At 51.4% G+C, this 20384-nt stretch overlaps 7 protein-coding genes across 7 annotated transcripts; 3 read left to right on the plus strand and 4 right to left on the minus strand.

Moving 5' to 3' along the window:
• Positions 1-44: 44 nt before the first annotated feature.
• GT037_001707 (glycosyltransferase family 33 protein) lies at positions 45-1568 on the plus strand (the record flags this gene model as incomplete). The annotated part of the gene is made up of 2 exons (XM_038926754.1): positions 45-378; positions 427-1568. The coding sequence occupies 2 exons, from the start codon at positions 45-47 to the stop codon at positions 1566-1568; spliced, it is 1476 nt and encodes a 491-aa protein (XP_038790046.1).
• A 108-nt stretch (positions 1569-1676) lies between these two features.
• Positions 1677-2438, minus strand: GT037_001708 (uncharacterized protein; the record flags this gene model as incomplete). The annotated part of the gene is made up of 1 exon (XM_038926755.1): positions 1677-2438. One exon carries the CDS (start codon positions 2436-2438, stop codon positions 1677-1679), a length of 762 nt encoding a protein of 253 aa, XP_038790047.1.
• A 1272-nt stretch (positions 2439-3710) lies between these two features.
• On the plus strand, positions 3711-6044 carry GT037_001709 (uncharacterized protein; the record flags this gene model as incomplete). The annotated part of the gene is made up of 1 exon (XM_038926756.1): positions 3711-6044. One exon carries the CDS (start codon positions 3711-3713, stop codon positions 6042-6044), a length of 2334 nt encoding a protein of 777 aa, XP_038790048.1.
• Positions 6045-6628: 584 nt separating this feature from the next.
• On the minus strand, positions 6629-7281 carry GT037_001710 (uncharacterized protein; the record flags this gene model as incomplete). The annotated part of the gene is made up of 2 exons (XM_038926757.1): positions 6629-7083; positions 7137-7281. The coding sequence occupies 2 exons, from the start codon at positions 7279-7281 to the stop codon at positions 6629-6631; spliced, it is 600 nt and encodes a 199-aa protein (XP_038790049.1).
• A 1445-nt stretch (positions 7282-8726) lies between these two features.
• On the minus strand, positions 8727-10686 carry GT037_001711 (lysophospholipase-like protein; the record flags this gene model as incomplete). Its single annotated transcript, XM_038926758.1, has 3 exons — positions 8727-9696; positions 9837-10380; positions 10542-10686. The coding sequence occupies 3 exons, from the start codon at positions 10684-10686 to the stop codon at positions 8727-8729; spliced, it is 1659 nt and encodes a 552-aa protein (XP_038790050.1).
• A 1448-nt stretch (positions 10687-12134) lies between these two features.
• Positions 12135-16086, plus strand: GT037_001712 (spx-domain-containing protein; the record flags this gene model as incomplete). The annotated part of the gene is made up of 5 exons (XM_038926759.1): positions 12135-12315; positions 12366-12693; positions 13623-14016; positions 14063-15668; positions 15719-16086. 5 exons carry the CDS (start codon positions 12135-12137, stop codon positions 16084-16086), a joined length of 2877 nt encoding a protein of 958 aa, XP_038790051.1.
• A 1795-nt stretch (positions 16087-17881) lies between these two features.
• GT037_001713 (dna polymerase epsilon subunit b) lies at positions 17882-20258 on the minus strand (the record flags this gene model as incomplete). The annotated part of the gene is made up of 2 exons (XM_038926760.1): positions 17882-19529; positions 19576-20258. The coding sequence occupies 2 exons, from the start codon at positions 20256-20258 to the stop codon at positions 17882-17884; spliced, it is 2331 nt and encodes a 776-aa protein (XP_038790052.1).
• Positions 20259-20384: the final 126 nt, after the last annotated feature.

Here is a 20384-nt window from a genome sequence, read left to right on the forward strand (position 1 = left end):
ATCGGAGGAGCCTTGCAATTGGACGGCACTAACACAACACCAAAATGTTCGACAACGATACTTCACCCGACAAAGACGGCAACCTCTTTTCCGTCATACTGGGTGTCGTTGTCACCTTGTCGACGCTGTTCACGGCCCTGCTGTTGACTCTGCCCAGCCAGTATGATCCATACAAGGACAAGCCGCTTAGGTTCGTGGGCGAGGATGGAGAAGAGATCAAGATGAAGACAAAAGATGGGAAAGACCCTGTAAACTGGAAGCAGGGACGTTCGGTGCAGGTGGTGGTGCTGGGAGACATTGGGCGGTCGCCGCGTATGCAATACCACGCTCTTAGCATTGCTAAGCACGGCGGAAAGGTGTTTCTCGTCGGCTATCAAGGTCAGTAAAGTCTTTGTTGGATTATTGCAAGTTGCTAATCCAGTCAAGAGTCGGATATCCTTCCAGATATCGTCTCAAACCCGTTGATTGAGGTTATCCCACTCGCACCAGCACCCAGCTTCCTGCGTTCGAGCAGCAAGCTTCTGTTTCCCATTCTGGCGCCTCTCAAGGTCCTTTGGCAAATCTGGTCTTTGTACCGCGCGCTAGGATACCGCTCTAAACCCGCAAGATGGACACTCGTGCAAAACCCGCCTTCAATACCAACGCTTGCTATAGCCAGCCTGGTGTGCTTCTTACGACGTACTGACCTGGTCATTGACTGGCACAACTTCGGGTACACCATCTTGGCCATGAAACTTGGCGACAGTCACCCTCTCGTGAAGGTATCTGAGAAGTACGAGAAGATCTTCGCAAAGGCTGCATCGCATCACATCACGGTGACCAACGCTATGGCTCGTGTGCTAAAAGCCGACTACGGTGTCACAGCAGAAGCACTCCACGATCGCCCAGCCTCCATTTTCCAACCCATCGAATCTCAACAGCGTAAGGAGTTCCTCGCCAGACTACCGGAAACGGCAGAATACGCCGCAGATCTTTCTCCAGCCTCGGACACTCCCTGGAAACTCATCGTTAGCGCAACATCGTGGACTGCTGACGAAGACTTTTCGCTTCTCCTTTCTGCTCTGGTTGCCTATTCCGCTGAATGTACATCGAAGACCTACCTTCCAAAGATCATCGCCATCATCACTGGAAAAGGGCCACAGAAGGAGTACTATCTTTCCAAAATCCGGCAACTCAACCAGCAGAAGAAGCTGTTGAATGTCGTCATCAAGACAGCATGGCTCTCGCATTCTGACTACGCTCTACTCCTTGCATCGGCTGATCTGGGGATTTCTCTACACACATCGTCTTCTGGCGTGGACTTACCAATGAAAGTAGTCGACATGTTTGGCGCAGGCTTACCCGTCGTAGGGTGGGGAAAGTTCGAGGCCTGGCCTGAGCTCGTCAAGCAGGGTATGAATGGACTAGGCTTCCAAAGCTATGAAGAGCTCGCTTTACATCTGGTCACATTCTTCGGTAGCGACACAAGACTAAGGGAGACTCTGAAAGAGGGTGCGCTCAAGGAGAGCGACCATCGGTGGGATGAAGAGTGGGACGGGGTAGGCGGGAAACTGTTCAAGCTGACATAGCGGATGTGTGGTGAAGTGTGGGCAGAGAAGATATGGTATAATACTACTTGGCTGCATCAGATGATGACAGCCCGATACCTTCTAGTGTTTAAGCTTCAGTTTCCACGCTTACAAATGTACGACACGCGGACACGGACAACAACAAATCCCATCCGAATTTTGATAACAACCATATTCATTGCGCAGCAGCACTCCACCATCGACATGATATCGACCGACCGATTCCAGACCTTGTGTAAGCTTGTTGTTCCCCACAGTTGTCCTGGTGCTGCTTCTGTAGTTCTCCTTTGCCGAATGGAGGGGTGGCTGAAGGTGGGGACATAATGGCTTCAATTTCCCCAAACACTCTCCCCTGCGCCAGCTCTCGACTCGCTTTCTGTCATCTTCATTGAGATTCAATGCACCGAGCTCTCCCGCCAAAGAACCAGGTGACGCCACTGCATTGAACAGAACGTCGCCAGTTCTCAGTTCTGCGACAGAACATTTATCGCACCAAAGCACCTTCTCATGAAATTGAGCCATGACACTCCCGTATTGCGCGCGAGGGTGTCTTGGGTGCGGTGCCTTGTCCCTGACTTTGCTCCACAGCGCAGCCTGCTTGACTCTGTCGCCAGTACCAGCCCAAATCTTGATTCTTCGTTGTCCGCACGCATGGTATGATACATTTGTCTCGTACTCCGTGACGGCATCATCTATTTCTGTCATGCTTAAAGCTATGGCTTCGTCCTCACATATTGTGTCGCCCCACATGGTTATGCAGTTCCCGTATATTCGTAGAATCTCTCGGTGCAGCACCGTGGTCAGATCTTCAACGATTTTGAAGGATTGTAGCGGGCGGTCGTTTAGTTGCTGAGAAACGTTTGAAGGCATCTCCGCTATCCGACTTCGTGGTTTGGGAGCTGGGTATAGAGGCGATAGATGGTAGAGGGTATTTTACTTGTATTAACGAGCGTAACGATAGCCGAGCTACCTTTGTAGAGAGATGGATGTATATGAGATCTTTGGTGTTGATTTTGATAAAGAAAGAAATAAAGTAGCTGACAGATTTCTTATACTAAAAAGTAGGAGAACTGGATTGCGGTACCAACCATGAGAAAGTCGAAAATCTCAAAGCGTGGTACCAGAGCCAGGCAAGGTAAATTGAGTCGAGAAAAACGGCAGTCATGATTCGAATACTGATGTAATTGCGGAAGGCGGAACATGGTCGTCAATGGAAACCAAATGAGTAGAACGCAGGAAAGTGAGGTTTCCAGTGGCAGGTGAAAATGCGACCAATGAACTTTGGGCTGGGATTAAGCGCCTACCTGCTTCTTGGTACATCGAAGGAAACCATGATCTATCTCTGCCTTCTCATACGTCGCTCCAGATCTATCAATTGCGATATGAGGGTACTGACTAAGAACTCCAAGGCTCGTGCTCTGGTCTTGGGATCTTCGTAGCTGCTCTTCGAATTAAAGGCGCCTACATCGATCACAGGCTCGGATTGGTCCTCCATCTCCACCATCCAGTACGTATAGGCAATTACTTCCAACGTCTGTGCCTGTGCAAGTGGAGACGGATCATCCTGGTTTGAAACCCAGCGCAAAGCTCATAAGCCCGACCATGAAAATAGGCCAAAGGCAAGATCGATCCGTTTCATCGAGTGAACCACGTGCAGGCCTAAAGGAGATGGGCAAGTATAGAAAATGGACGAACATGGCAAAAGTCAGAAGAGGCGGTATGGTAATCGAGAACGATGCAGGTCGACGTTATCGCGGTGTTTCAAGTGTGCTGGCTCGGCCCTTCCCTTCCTATCGCGTCGCGGCGGGCGCGGACATCGTCCGCGCCACCCCAGACCCTGTTTATCCCTTTATTGAGCCTACGTCTTCGCCAACACACCCGCCTCAGCCACAAACGCTAATCCACGCTCCTTTCCCCAACTCTCGATACCGCTTCAACAAACTTTGATCCTCTCTTTAAGTCCCTATTGCGAATTGCGCATTGCTCCAACGACTCTTCTTGTTCAAACATTTATTCACATCTTGCGACTATTTATAGCGCGATCCTTGCGAGCAATCAACCTCAGTTTCCCAACAACACACGCGACATGCTACCTCGATAACCCAACCTTACTTTGCAGCTATCAGCTACAACCAAACAACAATGGATAAAATTAAAGACCGGTGGGAGACTTTCGAAGATAATCACCCTAAAATTCGCACGATTGTTGAGGCAGTGAAGCCCTACGCTCCGCCAGTAAACTTCATTACGGTCCACTATGCATACTTCATCGGCGTAACCCTCTTAGGTACTCTGATATTTTGGGGCGCATCAAATCCATCGAAGAGCATTGGATGGTGGGATTGCATGTTCATGTGCATGAGCGCAATGACCGCTGCTGGACTCAATTCCGTGAACGTCAGTCAGCTCACGACATTCCAACAAGTGGAATTGGCGGTGTTGATGATGATGGGAAATCAGGTACTGGTCAGCTACTTCACGGTGGCGTTCAGAAAACACATCTTTGAGAAGAGGTTCGAAGATATTGTTGAGGCGGAGAAAGAGAGGCGGAACGCTCGGAAGGGAGATGTTGGGGCTGTGGTCGGCATGACTGGGGCGATGTTTGGGTTGCCGGTTATGGGGTCGTTTGGAAAGGGCAAAGCGGCGAGTAAGATAAAGGGATTGACGAAGGTTGTGACGCCTGCAGAGAGACGCGCAGATGATATGCCGCCCAGCACACCGATTATGGAAGACCAGGCTCAGACGGGGATGTCACCGATTTCGGTCCTCTCAAGAGAAAGAAGTCCACCACAGCATATCGGTTTTCTGGATCCTATCCAAGAGCGTATATCTAACGAAAGGCCCATGTCAGCGGCGACAGGACATTCGATCTACAACGTGCACAGCCAGCAAAGCATATCGAAACGTCGCCGCTCGTTAGCCGAAGAGTCCAAGCTAGACGATAGCTTCAACGTGCAGACTTTTGTCAAGGAGCAAAAGCGCAACATTGGTCGAAACGGACAATTCTTCAACCTCTCGTCAGACCAGCGAGAGTATCTGGGTGGTGTAGAATACCGCGCGCTGAAGTTTCTCTCCATGTTCGTCCCCGCCTACTTTATACTCTGGCAGCTGTTTGGAGGTATCGCATTAGGGGCGTACATGTCCGTTTACGAGAGGGAGGCTTGCGCTGTCAATGCGCAGAACCCTTGGTGGGCTGGCATCTTTCTCGCCATCTCTGCGTACAGCAATGCTGGCTTTACGCTGCTGGATGCAGGATTCATACCCTTCCAGTCCTCATATTACGTCCTCGTCATTGTTACCATACTGTCGCTCGCAGGACCTGCCTCCTTCCCCGTCGTTGTGCGCTTCTTAATCTGGAGCATGTCCACACTTCTCGATCTCTTCTCCAAAGACAAGGAGTACGGCGTGTGGAAAGAAGGTTTCGACTTTATCCTCAAGTTCCCGCGTCGCGTATATACCAGCATGTTCCCTTCGCGCGATACCTTGCTATTTATCGCAACCTTCACCTCGTTTGTAGTGGTAGACTGGGTCCTCATCCTCGTTCTCAGCATTGGAAACCCGACTATGGAAGTCATACCTATCGGCCAACGTGTCTTCATCTCCCTCTTCGAAGGGTTTTCGATCCCAACTGGAGGTTACGCTATCGTCTCGCCATCGGCCATGTATTTTGACGTACAGGTTCTGTGGCTTGTTGTCTTCTACACCGCGGCGTACCCACACATCATTACCATGCGCAAGACCAACGTATATGAGGAAAGATCTCTTGGAATTTACGAGGGTGACGAGGCTGAGCCAGAACAGCTTCACTCGGCGTCTAGCTCGCTCTTCGATGTTGACGCTGCGATATCACCGTTGCCTACTGCTGAGGCAGAACCAGAAAAAACACGCCTCGCGCCTATCAAGTCTCTCGGTCAAGTCGGCCGTCGCGGCACCGCCTTCGTAGGTCGCCAACTCCAGCATCGCATGACAGCTTTCCAGGGTGTCGGTGTCGCGCCTGTGCCGTCCGCAGCGCCTGCTACTCTGAAAAGATCAAAAACCATGGACTTCAACCGCGCAACATCCATCCACTCGCTTTCTTCGCATCCAGGAACCAGACCTCCCTCCCTCATCAGCCAGCAAGTTCGAGGCCAACTTTCGCATGACGTATGGTGGATAGCTCTCGCGCTCTTTCTAATCACACTCATCGAGACACATCACTCCATCGAAGACCCGCGCACATACAGCGTATTCACTATTCTATTTGAGATTGTGAGTGGATACACGACTATTGGAATTAGTATCGGGTTGCCGGATCAATCATACAGTTTCAGTGGCGGGATGTACACGGGGAGTAAAATCATCATGATTTTGGTTATGCTGAGAGGAAGACATAGAGGTTTGCCTGTGGCGCTTGATCGAGCAGTGCGGCTACCGGGGAAGAAATTGGCTGAGATGGAGGAGGAAGATGCGGAGATTAAGAGTATGTTTTCTCAGTGAAGAAAGCATGTTCAGTGAGCGATGTTTTGGATATGTTCAATGAATGTGCAGTGTGACCCATCTTGCTTTGAAGTTCTCACATGACTGGCTGGGTTTCAAGACAGACTTTTCTCTTCCATGGATGTAACCTTACGAAGTAGCTTGACGCGTACGCACGTGCCAAGCTGCGAGAGAACCTTGAAAACTAAACATTTTCCGGCAATATCCTCGTCTGATCCATCTTTACCCTATTGCATCCTCTCGTCTCCGCTGCCCAGCCATATTGGGCAATACCCTAGTGACTGTGGTTGAACATCTTAGATGTTTCATCATGCATGGCTTCACCATTGGATTACAGTGGTCCAAGTTCTTGCGGACTACACCGGAATTCCTGTAAGTTCTTGAGAGTATGTGAAGGAAACAATTTAGGAAAGAAGATGACATTGATTGTACTTTGATGCGTAATTTGTGGATATCAACATGGAGACATTAGAATTCGTTGGAAACGTCAAGATCGCCACACTACTCTCTGATCAATTACCTTCACTGTACCCCCCACAACTTCTTAGATCCACCATCGAAATCTCGCTGTCGTATGACTGGATCTACAAGAGAAGTCCGGCAACACCAAGGACACCACCCAATCCGATGGCCGCGGCAGCCATAGTCGGTGCAGGGGCACCGTTAGTGGTCTGTTGAGCACCACCAGCACCACCCGTGCCAGAAGTCGCTGAAGCAGCGTTAGAAGCCGCAGATGAACCAGAAGTCGCTCCAGACATGGTAGTTGTCGGAGCGGCGGAAGAAGCGTTCGACATGGCCGAAGTCATCGAAACCATGGAAGTAACGGAACCAACAGACGTACCGGAAGCAGAAGCCGGAGGGGCTGTAGAAGCGGCCGAGGGGTTGTAGGAAGTAGTGCTGAAGGAGCATTCGCGGACAATGTCGGAGACGTCGTTGTCAAGCTCTCCGCCGTTCTGGGTGATGCAGGCGGCGCAGAGGGGGATGGCGGTATTGGCGTTCTGGGCGTTGCAGACGCACTGGCGCTCAGCGGCATCGTCGTCTGAAGTGTCTAGTTAGTATTCTTGTGTTATGTTTCAAATGATATAGCCTTACTGGTGCTGTTGTCACAGTCACGGGTCAGGGTAACGACCGAGGCGCAGACATCGCGGCACTGCATGGGAACATCGTCGTTGTCGACATCCTGAGCAAGACCGATGGCGGAAAGGGCAAAGACGATGGCGAGCTTCTGGAAGTGCATGTTTGCGGTAGGTGGAAATCTCAAGCGAGAGTTGTAAGGTTTGATTGGCGTTGTATCGTTGTGGAGTAGTGAAGACTGTGGTTTGCGATGCTGATGATGTCCTCCATCGTGGGAAGTATCAGGGAACTATATACTTCAAAAACTGCTCGCGTGCCTACTTTCCCTTCTGAGACGGCTAGCCCTCCGCATCCAATCAAACATTCCCATTCCTCGCACAGGGCTGACATTACATCGCTCGCGGTGATTACGTCGGACAGCAGGCTCCGCCCTGCGCCCCGCCATCTATCGGTCCGTCGTCGGTTATCACGGGTGGGCGTTGTCCATGGGGAATGTGGATTGGCGCCGGGGATCAAGGTCTTGTGTCAAGGCGCCCAAGCATGAAGTCAGATGCAGTGCCGAGCGCCCAGCAACGACGGAGCCTTGGCGAGGGAGGTTCATTGGGCTATTCATGAAGGACGATCGTCTTGCGTCGCATGCAGCACTGCCTGCCGCGACGCAACAGCCACGGCGGACAACACACATGCCTACGCGTAGCCAAGTATCCAAGATTCAAGTGTATGTCTAAAGTTACACTGAGTACTAAAAAAGCAAGTTGTGGCATCTTCTTCCATGTTCTTCGACAAAAGTGGACCTTGGCCACCATCAATCATGAAAATGCGGAGAAACTTGGGGACTGCTGATGAGTGATCAGTGCGAAAACATGAGGTCACATCAATGTGGGTTGAGTCAGACAGTTATCTAACCAAGGAAAATCTCCCCGCTTCACTTGCCTTACCCATTGAAACGTCTAGATTTAATTTGAGCATGCTTTACACCAAGCTCTGCGGATGTTCCTGCCAAGCATGAGCCAAGTTAGCAACAGACACACTCGCTTGCACCGCCATCGATTACGTGGTGGGTTGTCGCAAGTCAGATGAGGCTGTTGGTGGTATGAGTGAAGTTGTTTCTATCTTTGTAGCAAACATGCATAGATCTGCGCGCGAGAAGTCTTGGTTCGGATAGAAGCGGAGTAAACATGTGTTGAACTACCGAGATGTATAAATGGGAGATGGTATCTTTATGCGCCGCTATGCCATACGCCATGCTTATATGAAACGAACAGAAATGTTAAACTTCGATCCGTGCCGACAACTCAATACTAACATGCGATGACAAATGCTTCGAAGCAGTAACTCAGAGAATCAAGATAATGTGCGCCAAAATGCCGTGCTATGCCTTGCAGGGTCAGAGGTGGTGCATGCCGCACGTAGGAATGACAGGAAATGCCGATGCTGCAGACTTTGCCCTGCCGAAGGCTGAGAGACTGAACGGCACCGCTACTGGACGTGATTTGGGGCTTTGCGAGTGGCAGTCCCCCAGCCAGGAAAGGTCTTTGATAATTCCCAAGATAGAAGATAAAAGTTGGGCAGCGGGATGGTCCGGGATTGTCCGCAAAGCTTGGGACTTCACGAAGCAATGTCGGGTGCTTTACCGCTGGGCGTTATGGGGCGGGACCCAGAGACGAAGCCCCGCGAACCCTTTCTAGGCTCTGGCTTGACAGGGACTCGCATAGCGTCCTCTGGCTTCAACTCGCCAGTAAGCCATTGACCCATATGTGTTTGCCATCTCCTGGGGTCGTCCGCTTTCGTTGCTTCCCTTAACCTCCTATGCCGCACTAGCCTTTCCGCTACCTGTTGCAGAACAATCTTAGGAGGCTGGTACTCGGTCAGGCCTCCTGGGCTGGCGATCGTATTCCTCTCAAGATATGCCTCCGTTGCTCGCTCCATAGTGGAAAGCGTTTTACCTCCAGGAACCTCTTTCCTTTCATTCGTTTGCGGATTGGTCCATTGTCCCTTCTCCCAGCTGTCAAGCGGTAGGCCTTCGAGCCCCTTGTCGACGTTGAGGCGCTTGTACCATCGATGTTCTCCCTTGGCTATTGTACGCATCATCTTATGACGATCTTCACCTTCGGTGTATTTGATCAGGACGTTCTTGAAAACAGCCAGCTTCTCACTCCACTTCTGCAGCGCCTTGACTTTTCCTAATGGGCCAGGCCAAACCGCCGCGAATCCGTCATTTGTGGTATCCGGGCGTCCTGTCCCAATAGAAAGCAACAAGCCTGGCTCTTTATCGTCACCGTTCAGCGAAGCATGCTCACTATAAGCAGCATACGAGGGGTTGTTTTCGCGAATTCCTCCATCTTTGAAGCTCACTCGCTTTCTGTTTCTCCCGCTGCCGATCTCGGCAGTGAGCATCTCAAAGTAGAAAGGAGCTGCAGAAGTAGCTCGTGTCACCTGCCATATCTTCAATTTGTCGGCACCGGCATTGTAGTTTGTAACCCAAGGTGGAGCGATATCGGGATCGTATTGGTGGTTGTATGAGCGGAGAAGGTGTGCTTCGTCGATTTGGCCGGAGTGGGTGGCAGTCAGACAAATACTGGGTATGGTTAGTAAAGCGTGAAAGTGATGATAGAGTCAGCCAAGAGCAAACAAGGGGCTCTTCAAACTCCACAAGACCGCAGGAATAGTCTTCTAGTAGGCAGACCTTGTCGAGGACACATAGATGGGGGAACTTACGATTGACATATCCGCTCTGTTGGCTTGCCTCTGATCGACGGCTCACCACCATTTGACCAAGTAGTCGAGCTTTGTAATGAGCCTGTACCTGGTTCGTTGACCATCGCTTGCGCTGGAGCGCTCTCTTCCTCTAAAACCCATGGATGCCAGTCATCTCCTGTACAGTGGTCGTGCTCCTTGCAGTATTGCCTGACGATATCTTGCACGGCTTTCTCTAATGGCTTGTGGTGGTATTTGGTAGCCAGAGGCAGCACACTCCTCCTGTGTCCAAACAGCTCGTGTCCTACTTTACGGTATAGTTCGAGGCATTGTGGAACGCTCATACGCAACCTAGCCAGCATGACGGAGATGAGTCCGCCCGTACTGGTTCCGTACATGAAGTCGAAGTAATGACATGGCAGTAGTTCGTCTTCGTTGAATGCGCGTCGTTCGCTACCCTCTACAGGGCCTTCTTGTGTTTGTAACCGGCGTTCGCATATTGCAATTTCGTGCATGAGGCGTTGGATAATCAGGAGGCTTGAGTAGCCACGGATGCCACCTCCATCTGCCGAACATGTTAGTATTTGCTACAAGTGTCATCAAATGCTACAAGTCCCTCCGCGATCGACCATGCAGGTTTAAGCACTCGTACCGTTGCGCGCATCCAATGCGCTGCGTCCATGTCCACCTGGACCCTTCTCCACATGGCGGAACAACTTCACATACCTAGCGTGAGTATCAAGTCCTCCCAGCAGTTGTCCTTGGTAACGTTCATCTTCCAGGTTTCTCCAGTTTTGTCCTGCACCGTGGCACTGGTGCCCGTCGTCCTTATACTGAGCGGCCGCGAGACCGGCTCCGGTGGTTGCAACATGTCGGCGCGCTTGCTGTGTACTTGATGGAGGTTTGGGACCTAAGGTATGCAGCCTTGCACAAATCGCGCACTTCTGATCAGGCCGGAAACAAAAGGAGGTAACGGATCGACGCAGGTTGCAGTGGATATAAGGCTGCCGAGAGCCTCATGACAGCTTTGGCGCGTTCCTGCAAAGGGCGCGACGGTCTGCACACTGGTGGATGGGTGGGTCGCGGGAGTGGCTGACTCTGCCGCTAGCGAATGGAGTCTGGGGTCGTAACGAATTAGGACGGCGGAATTGCGACAGAGCCACTGCTAAGCCTCTGGGGTCCAATAAAGCGTGGAGGCTTGTCTCTGATCTCATTGTGACCCTGGGAGTTTTTTATGTTGAAGTGGTCAGGGGGTGACGGGTTTGTGTGACGCAGGGAATAGAATGATGAGGTCAGCCCGTTCTCCCGCAATCCTACCCAGAATTTGGGAGCCGACAACAACCACGGTGGGAGTTTATCAGTAGCCGATCTGCTTGCTACACAGGCATACTATTTCGCGTTGTTGCCTATGTGGAGCTGAAATGCAGGGCTGTATACGAGCAGGCAGAAAGGCTAACATGTTCGGGACGCAGTCCTCGAGCAAACTCGAGATGCCAGGGGTTGAAACTGAATCCAGAGTGACGCCTGCTTGTGATACTGATGATGGCCAAGCGGGTCTGCCGGACTGCGTAGTGAGAGCGAATTTTGGCCGATATATGGTCACATGAAAGGCGTTCATGGGTTACAGACTTGCAGGTGATGCGCTTGATAGTCTCTCGCAATATCGCTGTTGAAAGTATGGAAAAAAAATATGTCATCAAATACCACGATGAGTCAAATGGTCTCTTTTCGATTGATGGAAGGTTGTGGGCATGTTCGGCGTACTGACGGGCCTCGCTTTTAGTCTGTAGCCGGCTCTGCCCGTGGTTGACCAGGATTCCTCAGAGACAGGACTTTCTGGCTTATGTTGGGCGAGACGAGACAGAACTCAAACGAGCTGTACCTGACTGAAAGACTAAAATGTTTGAATGTTTGGAACAGGAACGTCGCCGTTGCGCACTTGGGCCAATCACGGTAGTTGACGGCACAGCCGCATCGTGAACCAATCAACGAAGAAATCGGCCGGGAGCGACATCATACCATCAGCCACGCTAGGGGGCGCAGCCCGTGGTGTGACGCTGCTGGAAGGCTCGACGCTCTCTCACGACCCAGACCGTCACTCCACCTGCACCTTCACACCATTTTTCACTCACGCGACTGACCGGCGCCTACGCCTATACAAAGCACATTCCACCAGTTTGTAGGACCACAAACAACAACCTAGACAAGCACCAGATTCCTTTCGCTACCCATCCTTGGTCCTTTTCCGCCCACCGGAGCCCTATTCTCGCCTGTTGCGACATCTCAGCCCCACCTTCTCAGTACAGAAGCGAAGGAATAATGCAGGAAAGCACGACGTTCAAGTCGGATTCGACGTCTGGCTCAGCGTCCAGTAAATCGAGTGTCTTGTTCGATTTGGACGCATGCGGCCACAAGTCTATCCTCGTGTACAAGTATCGTTCAGGCGCAAAGGGCCTAGAGATCAAGACAGAGGCCGACCTTTGCAGTGAACTTGACCAAGGTACGTTCCTTTCTGCCTGCTGATTTGGCCCCAACTAAGGCAGTGCCCAGACCCGTCATTACCATTCATACGCGTCACAAAGAAGCCTATACCGCGCGGCAACAGCCGGCTTGACATACTCAACGAAGATCTGCTCGCTCCGTTGGAGCGTGAAAAATACGCAGAGAAGCCTACCCTCAAGGCTTCCGTCGCAAATGTGGGACTGCCCACGCTCGCAAAATGGAAGCACATGATACTAGGGAGCTACGAGGACCTCTACATCGTCTCCCGGTCGCATACGCCCTCGCCTGAGGCCAGCAAGACCAACAGTCCAGAGTCGAGTCAGCATGTCACGCCTGCGCATACCTTCCCCAACGAAGCGTTGCATAGTTCGGGTGCGTAGGTGTGGCTGCCATTACACACAAAACTACACGCTACCTATACGATTATACATTTTCTGTCTGTCATTACGCGATACCCATAGAGCTCGGCGCCGGATGGAGTTTACCTTGTTATTGTTTCCCTTGAATCGTCTCATGTCCGTCTGTCGCTTGAGGATAGAAAAAGGTCATGCTGCACGATATCGAGTCGGCAGTATGTAACTCTCAATACGAAACCACTATAGATACTAGCTGTGCTTGTCATGCTGAGTTATATGCATCGTGCCGTGTGAAGCTCTTAGTCCAGAGCTGTTGTGTACTTGCGCATCCAATGTTGCGTTCCCAACAGATGGAGAGAAGCAATATCATGAAGAAACAAGAGACCCCTGTCTGATAACATCAGTTCATGCCGAGGAAGGAGCCGCTGCACCAGGATCGGTTGTCGCCAAACCAACGTCATCACAGACGTGATTCGCCAATGCAGCGGTCGGAAGAATGGTTGCAAGGAAGACATGTAAAGCTTTTCTCCCCGTGTTGCAGCGACAGGAAGCGAAGGAGCATACTGCCTGCATTGTTTGTATACACGTGGGTGGCATCGGACCTTCTAAATGGCTGGGCGCAACCGGTAGACCCATCTACGGCTCGTCCAGACGACACTAAGGGACGGCGCTCCACCCAAGTCTGCACATGCAAGCGGGGAGCTTCACTCTTGGGCCCGGTCTTGTTGCGCTGGGGCCCTGCATCAACTTCTGAAGCTTCCATCGTGAGCCCATATTGCTGACAACCATTCTTCCACGCCCATAACATCCCAATCCAACGGCTCGAGGTCTGTAGTTATCCTCGTTCGCCCGACATGAGGTTCGTAATCCCAGCCATGCAGCCATGCACGCGTCGCCCAATCGTCGCACAGCGCGGATGATGTCAACGGAAACTAATGCGCGTTCGCAGGTTTGGTCAGCAGCTCAAGCAGTCGCTCAACAAGGAGTGGATCTTCTACTACATCGACTATGAGAGCCTGAAGAACTCGCTGCGCGTCCACCACATCTGGGACGAGAAGTCGGAGCAGAGTTTCGTCGAGCAGCTTGAGAAGGAGCTCGACAAGGTCTACACGTTCCAGCGCGTCAAGGCCGAGGAAATTATCCGTCGCATAGCAGCCTCCGAGAAGGAAGTCAACGATGCCGTCGCGCGCGCCCAGCAGGAGCCCCAGAACAGCGACAACTTCGAGGAAGATTTCGACTTGTTAGAGGAGGACCTGAGCGATATCATCGCCGATGTCCACGATCTCGCCAAGTTCACGCAGCTCAACTACACGGGCTTCCAGAAGATTATCAAGAAGCACGACGTACGTATTGAAACAATTGGCATGTTGCAAGGCTAATTGCATGCAGAAAAACACCAGCTGGTTCCTCAAGCCCGTCTTCGCCGCCCGTCTGAAGCGCAAGCCCTTCTTCCAGGACAACTACGACTCCTACGTGGTCAAGCTATCGCGACTCTATGACATCGTCCGCACCCGAGGAAACCCCGTCAAGGGCGACGCTTCCGCCGGAGGAAAACAACAAAACTTCGTGCGCCAGACAACCAAGTACTGGGTGCACCCCGATAACATCCTGGAGCTGAAGCTGATCGTCCTCAAGCACCTGCCTGTGCTCGTCTTCAACCCCAACAAAGAGTTCAATGAGGAGGACTCCGCCATCACATCCATCTACTTCGACAACACCGACACATGGGAGCTATACCAGGGCCGTCTGAAGAAGACGGAGGGTGCTGAGGCTATCCGTCTGCGATGGTATGGAGGTATGTCTAGCGACACCATCTTTATTGAGCGCAAGACGCATCGTGAGGACTGGACAGGCGAGGAGTCTGTCAAGGCGCGTTTCAAGCTCAAGGAGAAGAACGTCAACGCATACCTCCGTGGTGAACTCAGGCCTGAGCAGATCTTCGAGAAGGAGCGTAGGGAACAGAAGAGGCCTGAAAAGGACATCGCCTCTGACGAGCAACTGGCCCGAGAGATCCAGTACCGCGTGCTGACTCGCAAGCTCGAACCCGTTACGCGATCTTTCTACCACCGTACCGCTTTCCAACTTCCCGGCGATGCTCGCGTCCGTATCTCCCTAGACACTGAGCTTACCATGACCCGCGAGGACAACCTGGATGGCAAGAGGCGCGCTGGTGATAATTGGCGCCGCACGGATATCGGTGTGGACTGGCCTTTTAAGCAGTTGCCCAAGGAGGACAAAGAGCTCTTCCCTTACGCCGTCTTGGAGGTCAAGCTTCAGACACAAGCTGGAGGAGAGCCACCTCAATGGATCCGCGACCTCACGTCTTCCCATCTCGTCGAAGCCGTACCGAAGTTCTCCAAGTACATCCACGGCACTGCCACGCTCAACCCCAAGCGCATCAACTTGATCCCATACTGGTACCCTCAGATGGATGTTGACATCCGCAAGCCTGTTACTCACAAGTTCGGTATTGAGCGCCCCGGAGCAAGCAACGACATTAGCACCAGCGGTAACCTGGACGACGATGACAGTGAAGACGAGGATGCCGTCATGGGTTTGCCCTCAGCTAACGGCAACGAGGACGACGACAGAATGAGGAGGCTTCGCGACGCAAGGGACGTCATGGAGCAGAATGAGATGCAACGAACCCGCGACTACGGCACTCTTACGAATGGCAACGATCCCAATGCGCTTGATATTGAAGAGCGTGTCGCCGCTGGACGCACTCGCGACGAGGACTACCCCATCTACGATTCTGACAGCGACGATGATGACGAGGAGTTTGAGGCTGCCAGGCGACAAGGAGGTCTCCGCTATGCAAAGAAATGGGTAGAGCGCACCGCCACCAACGTGGGCTCTACGGTTCTCTCAAGCGTTGCAGCAATAATCCCCAAGCCAACACCTACCGATGTTGGCGAGGGAGGTTTCTCCCTTGGCGTACCCTCATGGAAACAGAAGGGCGAAGTCAAGCGATTCAAGGCACCGAAGGGCAAGCGTAAGTTGTTCCGATCATCCCACCTCCAGCCTGTACTAACATCATAATAGGTATTCACGTCCCTGTCCGTGTCGAACCCAAGGTCCAGTTGGCAACCGAGCGTACTTTCCTCTCGTGGCTAGAATTCTCCATCCTCATCGGTTCCATCGCCGCTACGTTACTCAACTTTGGTGATAGCTTGGCCTTTGCAGCTGCTTGGGCGTTCACCATCATCGCTTGTCTTGCGCTGTGCTATAGTGCAGGCTTGTACTTGTGGAGAGTGAACAAGATCAAGGAGAGGAGAGCGGTCACGTATCACGATCGTTGGGGACCGACGTTGCTTTGCTTGGGATTGTTCTGCGCCGTAGCCGTCAGTTTCGGGTACAGATTTGGAAAAGGTGGTGTTGATGGTGGACTGAAGGGAGATCTTAAGGGCTGAGCACGTCGTGAGGTGGACATGGACTCGCGGGAGATGGAATTTGATGTTTTTGAACTTGTCATGACTGACATTTCGAAGCCAATGTTCGTATGGGAGGCATGCATTATTGGCGTTACGTGTACATAAAACTGTACATACTAATGGGTATTGTTGTACTATTGATTACTTTTGTAGGTTGTTGCAGCATTTCAATCTCATAATGTTCAGAGCATCAGTGATGCGGAGATATGAGCTATGGACAAGTGCTCGCTAGTAGAGAGGAGATACGTATAAATTACTGTCTTCTAGAGGTCTGCTTCACGCTTCTTTCATCACACTCTAGTTGTTTCTTTCCTAAAAGAGCAAATTGTGCTCATCATGTCTGTCTCGCTTTTCCAAAAGCATCGATATTATCGTGTCATGGCTAAAACTGGCATCTTTTTACGAAAACACTACTCCTCAAGAGCTTTGAAAACATTGAAACAAAAGTGCCAGTGAAGAAGCCTCATACTATTCCTTTCAATATGAAAGGGCGACATCAAAAACGGACTCGCAGATCACACATGGACAGTGCAAAGAAAGACAACTCAACCCAAACATTCAAGGGATGCATAAGATCCTACAAAAACGATTCTGTTTTCCGCTTACTACTCGCATTGTCGCATTACGACTACCAGATTGTCTTTACCTGAAAATTAATCATCAACAAGCCACATGTCCGCCTTCTTGAAAATTGGAGAGAAGGTAGACATGTTTCTTTGTGAGCTATCGGACTCAAAAACGGTTAGCAGGATCACCAAGTTCAGTTCTCTAATTACCTTACTCTTGATAGAGAACGTCAAGACAAACGAAATCAAAAAGTATGGTTGTGTCTTTTCCAAAAGCCACCGAGTAGTTCGCCATGCTGGAGTGGCCATTTAATCGTTCTTTTCAAACACGCCAGAAGGAAAGCCTCGAGCTAGCCGTAGAATGTTGCTATGTACATCCGCTGCTTTAAAAAGAGTGTTGATTACACATGGACGCATCTATGCACCTGCATATTCGGCAAAAGCGGCACCATGTGGAGTAAGATCCCATACACAACCAAGTGTGTTGCATGCTACTCGAAAAGCATCTGGCTTTGAGGCATATCATTCTCAGCGACTGGTTGCATCGATAACATCAGATCTATGCTTGCGTACATTCTGCTCTCCTCGCTAAGAGTGCCCGTGGTACATTTCCAAAATCCACAACCAAAAACGGCCTGATCAGTTGTTTGTCCTCCAAACCTGATAGCGGAGTTCGTATGCACCGAGATGAGACCTTTGTCAAACTCTTTCTCTCGTTTTTCCTACTCTTGCCTTCTCTTATCACATATTTCATCTTCTATCGATCAAAAACTGTAGTGATGAATGTGCCGCTTCCAGAACATGCGTACGAAACTGGACTGAGAACTTCGTTGTGAACCGATTGTCACGGGAGAAGAGGAATAGGAAGATTGAGAAGGCTGAATTTTTTTTTCGAGTCATCGGAGTTCTCTCGAAAGCGAACAAGCTGGAACATTATGGCGGACGAGACACGCCGAAATCGGCAACAAACATGCACATGGAGTGAGCAACGGAGCGCTGTTGACACGGTACGTGCATTCCTGTAAACTTTGCCCGAGGGTATCATGACATGCGCTCCTCTTTGAGCCTTGAATCGAAGAACATGAGTCCGAAATCAGCTATCAGGAACGACACGATACCAAAACCACGGAATGACCAGATAAAAACGCTAAAACAGCGTGTGCACTGTCGATGAGAAACCGATCGTAAACAATGACATGAAACCGTTACTATCCCTCTGTCCTAACCACTCCAGCAGAAGTTCTGATATCAAACTCGACCCACCTCGCCCTTCCCTCTCTTCTTCCTCTCCCGCCACTTTCGTCTATACTTCCCGGGTTCATAACCGTGCAGCCAAAGTACTTGACTACAAATGCCGGTGCCTCGCTATCTGCGAGCACCAAACTCGTCGGCAACGGGTAGAGATTCATTGTGTGCGCGAAATCCCAATGTAATGGCCGCGCTGAGAGCGGGAATGGGCTTAAATGCGATTGTGAGAGTATGGTTCGGGTGAGCGCGCGCGCTGTTTGTGTTTCGACATCAACATCTGATTGCTGCTGCTGCTGTCGGGCCGGCGGCGGCCTGAGATCAAGATCCATGGCGTCCTGCTGTTCCGCCTCTTGTTGTTGATGACTCGGCGCGTATGGCATATCGTCGTCTACATCCGGGGGTGGTTTGTTGAATCGTATCGATTGTCTTTGCAGTCTTCCGGCCACATCGTCCCTCAGTATTGCCATCTCGCCCTTGACGCCGAACCAGGTCAAGCGCGAGGGATTGGATGTCCAGATTACTTCCCCTTCTTTGCCCTTTGCCTTGCCCGCTCCCCAGATCTCTCTGTTCGCTTCAGCAACGACCTTTCTAATCCTGCTTGTGAACATCGTTGGAATAGGTTTCCTCGGTAATGGTGTAGCGGCACCAGCAGAGAACGCACTCGGCCAGGCGTCGTTGTCGCCAGGAACGAGTACAAGTGTAGTATGTGCGATGAGAGTTTGAAACTCTGCAAGGACAGAGGCGAGTGCGTCAAAATGTTCTTTGTATTCTATGCTGCCTGTTCCTGGTACGCCTGCCAAACTGGCTTTCGAACTGAAGTTTCCCATCAGGATGATGCCGAGAGGATAGACGGGGTGGGCGTCGGTAGGATCGGGTGTGTATGTGCGTAAGAGGGTACGGAGAGCAGACAATGTGGATGGGACATCTAGATGGAGGTCTGAGGCTATGACGATGTTATGTGCTGTGTCGGGGTCGAGGAGTTTCGATGCAATCTTGTTCATGCGAGTACCGGTCGCGCGCTGAGACCCAACGCCTAAGAAGTCAGTCCATCCGAATGCTGGTCCAGCCAAGCTGTTCTTGTCGGCCTCTTCGGCGCCCCCCAAAGTTGCTGTTCTCCGTTCACTGGGAGGGTGTCCGACTGAGAAACCTAGGAATTTGCCGCCTATCGTGCCACCAATGCCGCTGCTGCCTCCTAGAGTTGACGTGGCACCGGCGTCCTCTTCGTAGCTGCCCTCGACTAGAACAATCATGCCTGGTGCGAAATATGCGCCGTTCTCAGGGATTGGACGAGCGTGTTGGATGTCCAAGGTAATTGTGCCTGTAAGATCAGAAAGTGAGAGCACACCAGTGGCCGAGACTGTAAGCATGCCTAGCAATAGATGCGTACTTCCAGTCCGACCAAGCAGGTTCGCGATGGGAGTGATGGTGTTCATCTGTGAGGTTGCAATGGATCCTGTGCGGCTTAGGGTAGCAGACCGCGCTGTAGAGAAGGTGGGTGCTTGAAACGTTTCGTTACGGAGTATACGCTGGTGTACGATGTGGTACCGTTGACGGAAGAGCTCAGTCTTGTGTTTTGGATCTGGGAAGAGTGATGGCTTTTTGGCAGATCTGTCATGGTTAGCAGATGTTCAACTCTCGCCTGCTCTCTGCATACTTTTCGAAATGCTTCTGGGTAGCATTGTATATCAGCTTTGGCTGGTCGAAGGCGCCGATGACCTTCATCCATTCTCTTGGATCTTTCAGCAGATCTTCTTCTTCGTCTTTGTCTTCCACCTCCAAACTGGACATGCCGAAGCTGCTGTTACTGTCCAGACTCGAGTGGGTTGTCTGGCCGGCTATTTCAGGTCCAAAGTTGAAACTGGTTTGCCTCCCCAGAGTCGACCCTTGTACCACCCTTCCTCCGCTCATGGAGCCTTCAAGTGTCTTCAGTATGCCTCTGAGTGTCTCATTGTCGCCTTCTACGATAACTTGACCACCACATTTCTTCCAGCTCTTCGCGATCTCTTCCAAGACCTTCTCTGCCAAGCCTTCCTCTCTCCATCCTGATCCGCAGTGTTTCCCTACAAACGTTGCTAATGCTTGGAGGGCAGAGGATGTGAGGGTGAGGTTGTGTTTCTTGGTAAATGTCCGAAAGGCAAGCGGTCGCAATGTCGCCGGCGGAAGGAGTATAGGTAGCACAGTCGACTTTCCAACTGGCTTCAGTGCAGGCGGGGCGCGTATGGGGGCTGTTCTGCGGGGATTGATGGGATGAACGGGCGTTCCGAATGCGGGCGATGAAGATGGGATAAGATCTGAGGGTACCGCTGAGGGCTTCTCTGGTCTTCTCGAGGTCGCCATGTTGGTAGTGGTGAAGGTGAAGTTATGCTGTGTCGCAATGTTGGCAGGCGGTCGGGATTCCACTTTACGCGTGCGACGCGTCCAGGCGCGATTTCGCGCTAGGTATGGACTAAGCTACTTTTCCCA

The sequence above is a fragment of the Alternaria burnsii genome, assembly GCF_013036055.1.
Source record: "Alternaria burnsii strain CBS107.38 chromosome Unknown 750, whole genome shotgun sequence".
NCBI classification, from domain to species: domain Eukaryota; kingdom Fungi; phylum Ascomycota; class Dothideomycetes; order Pleosporales; family Pleosporaceae; genus Alternaria; species Alternaria burnsii.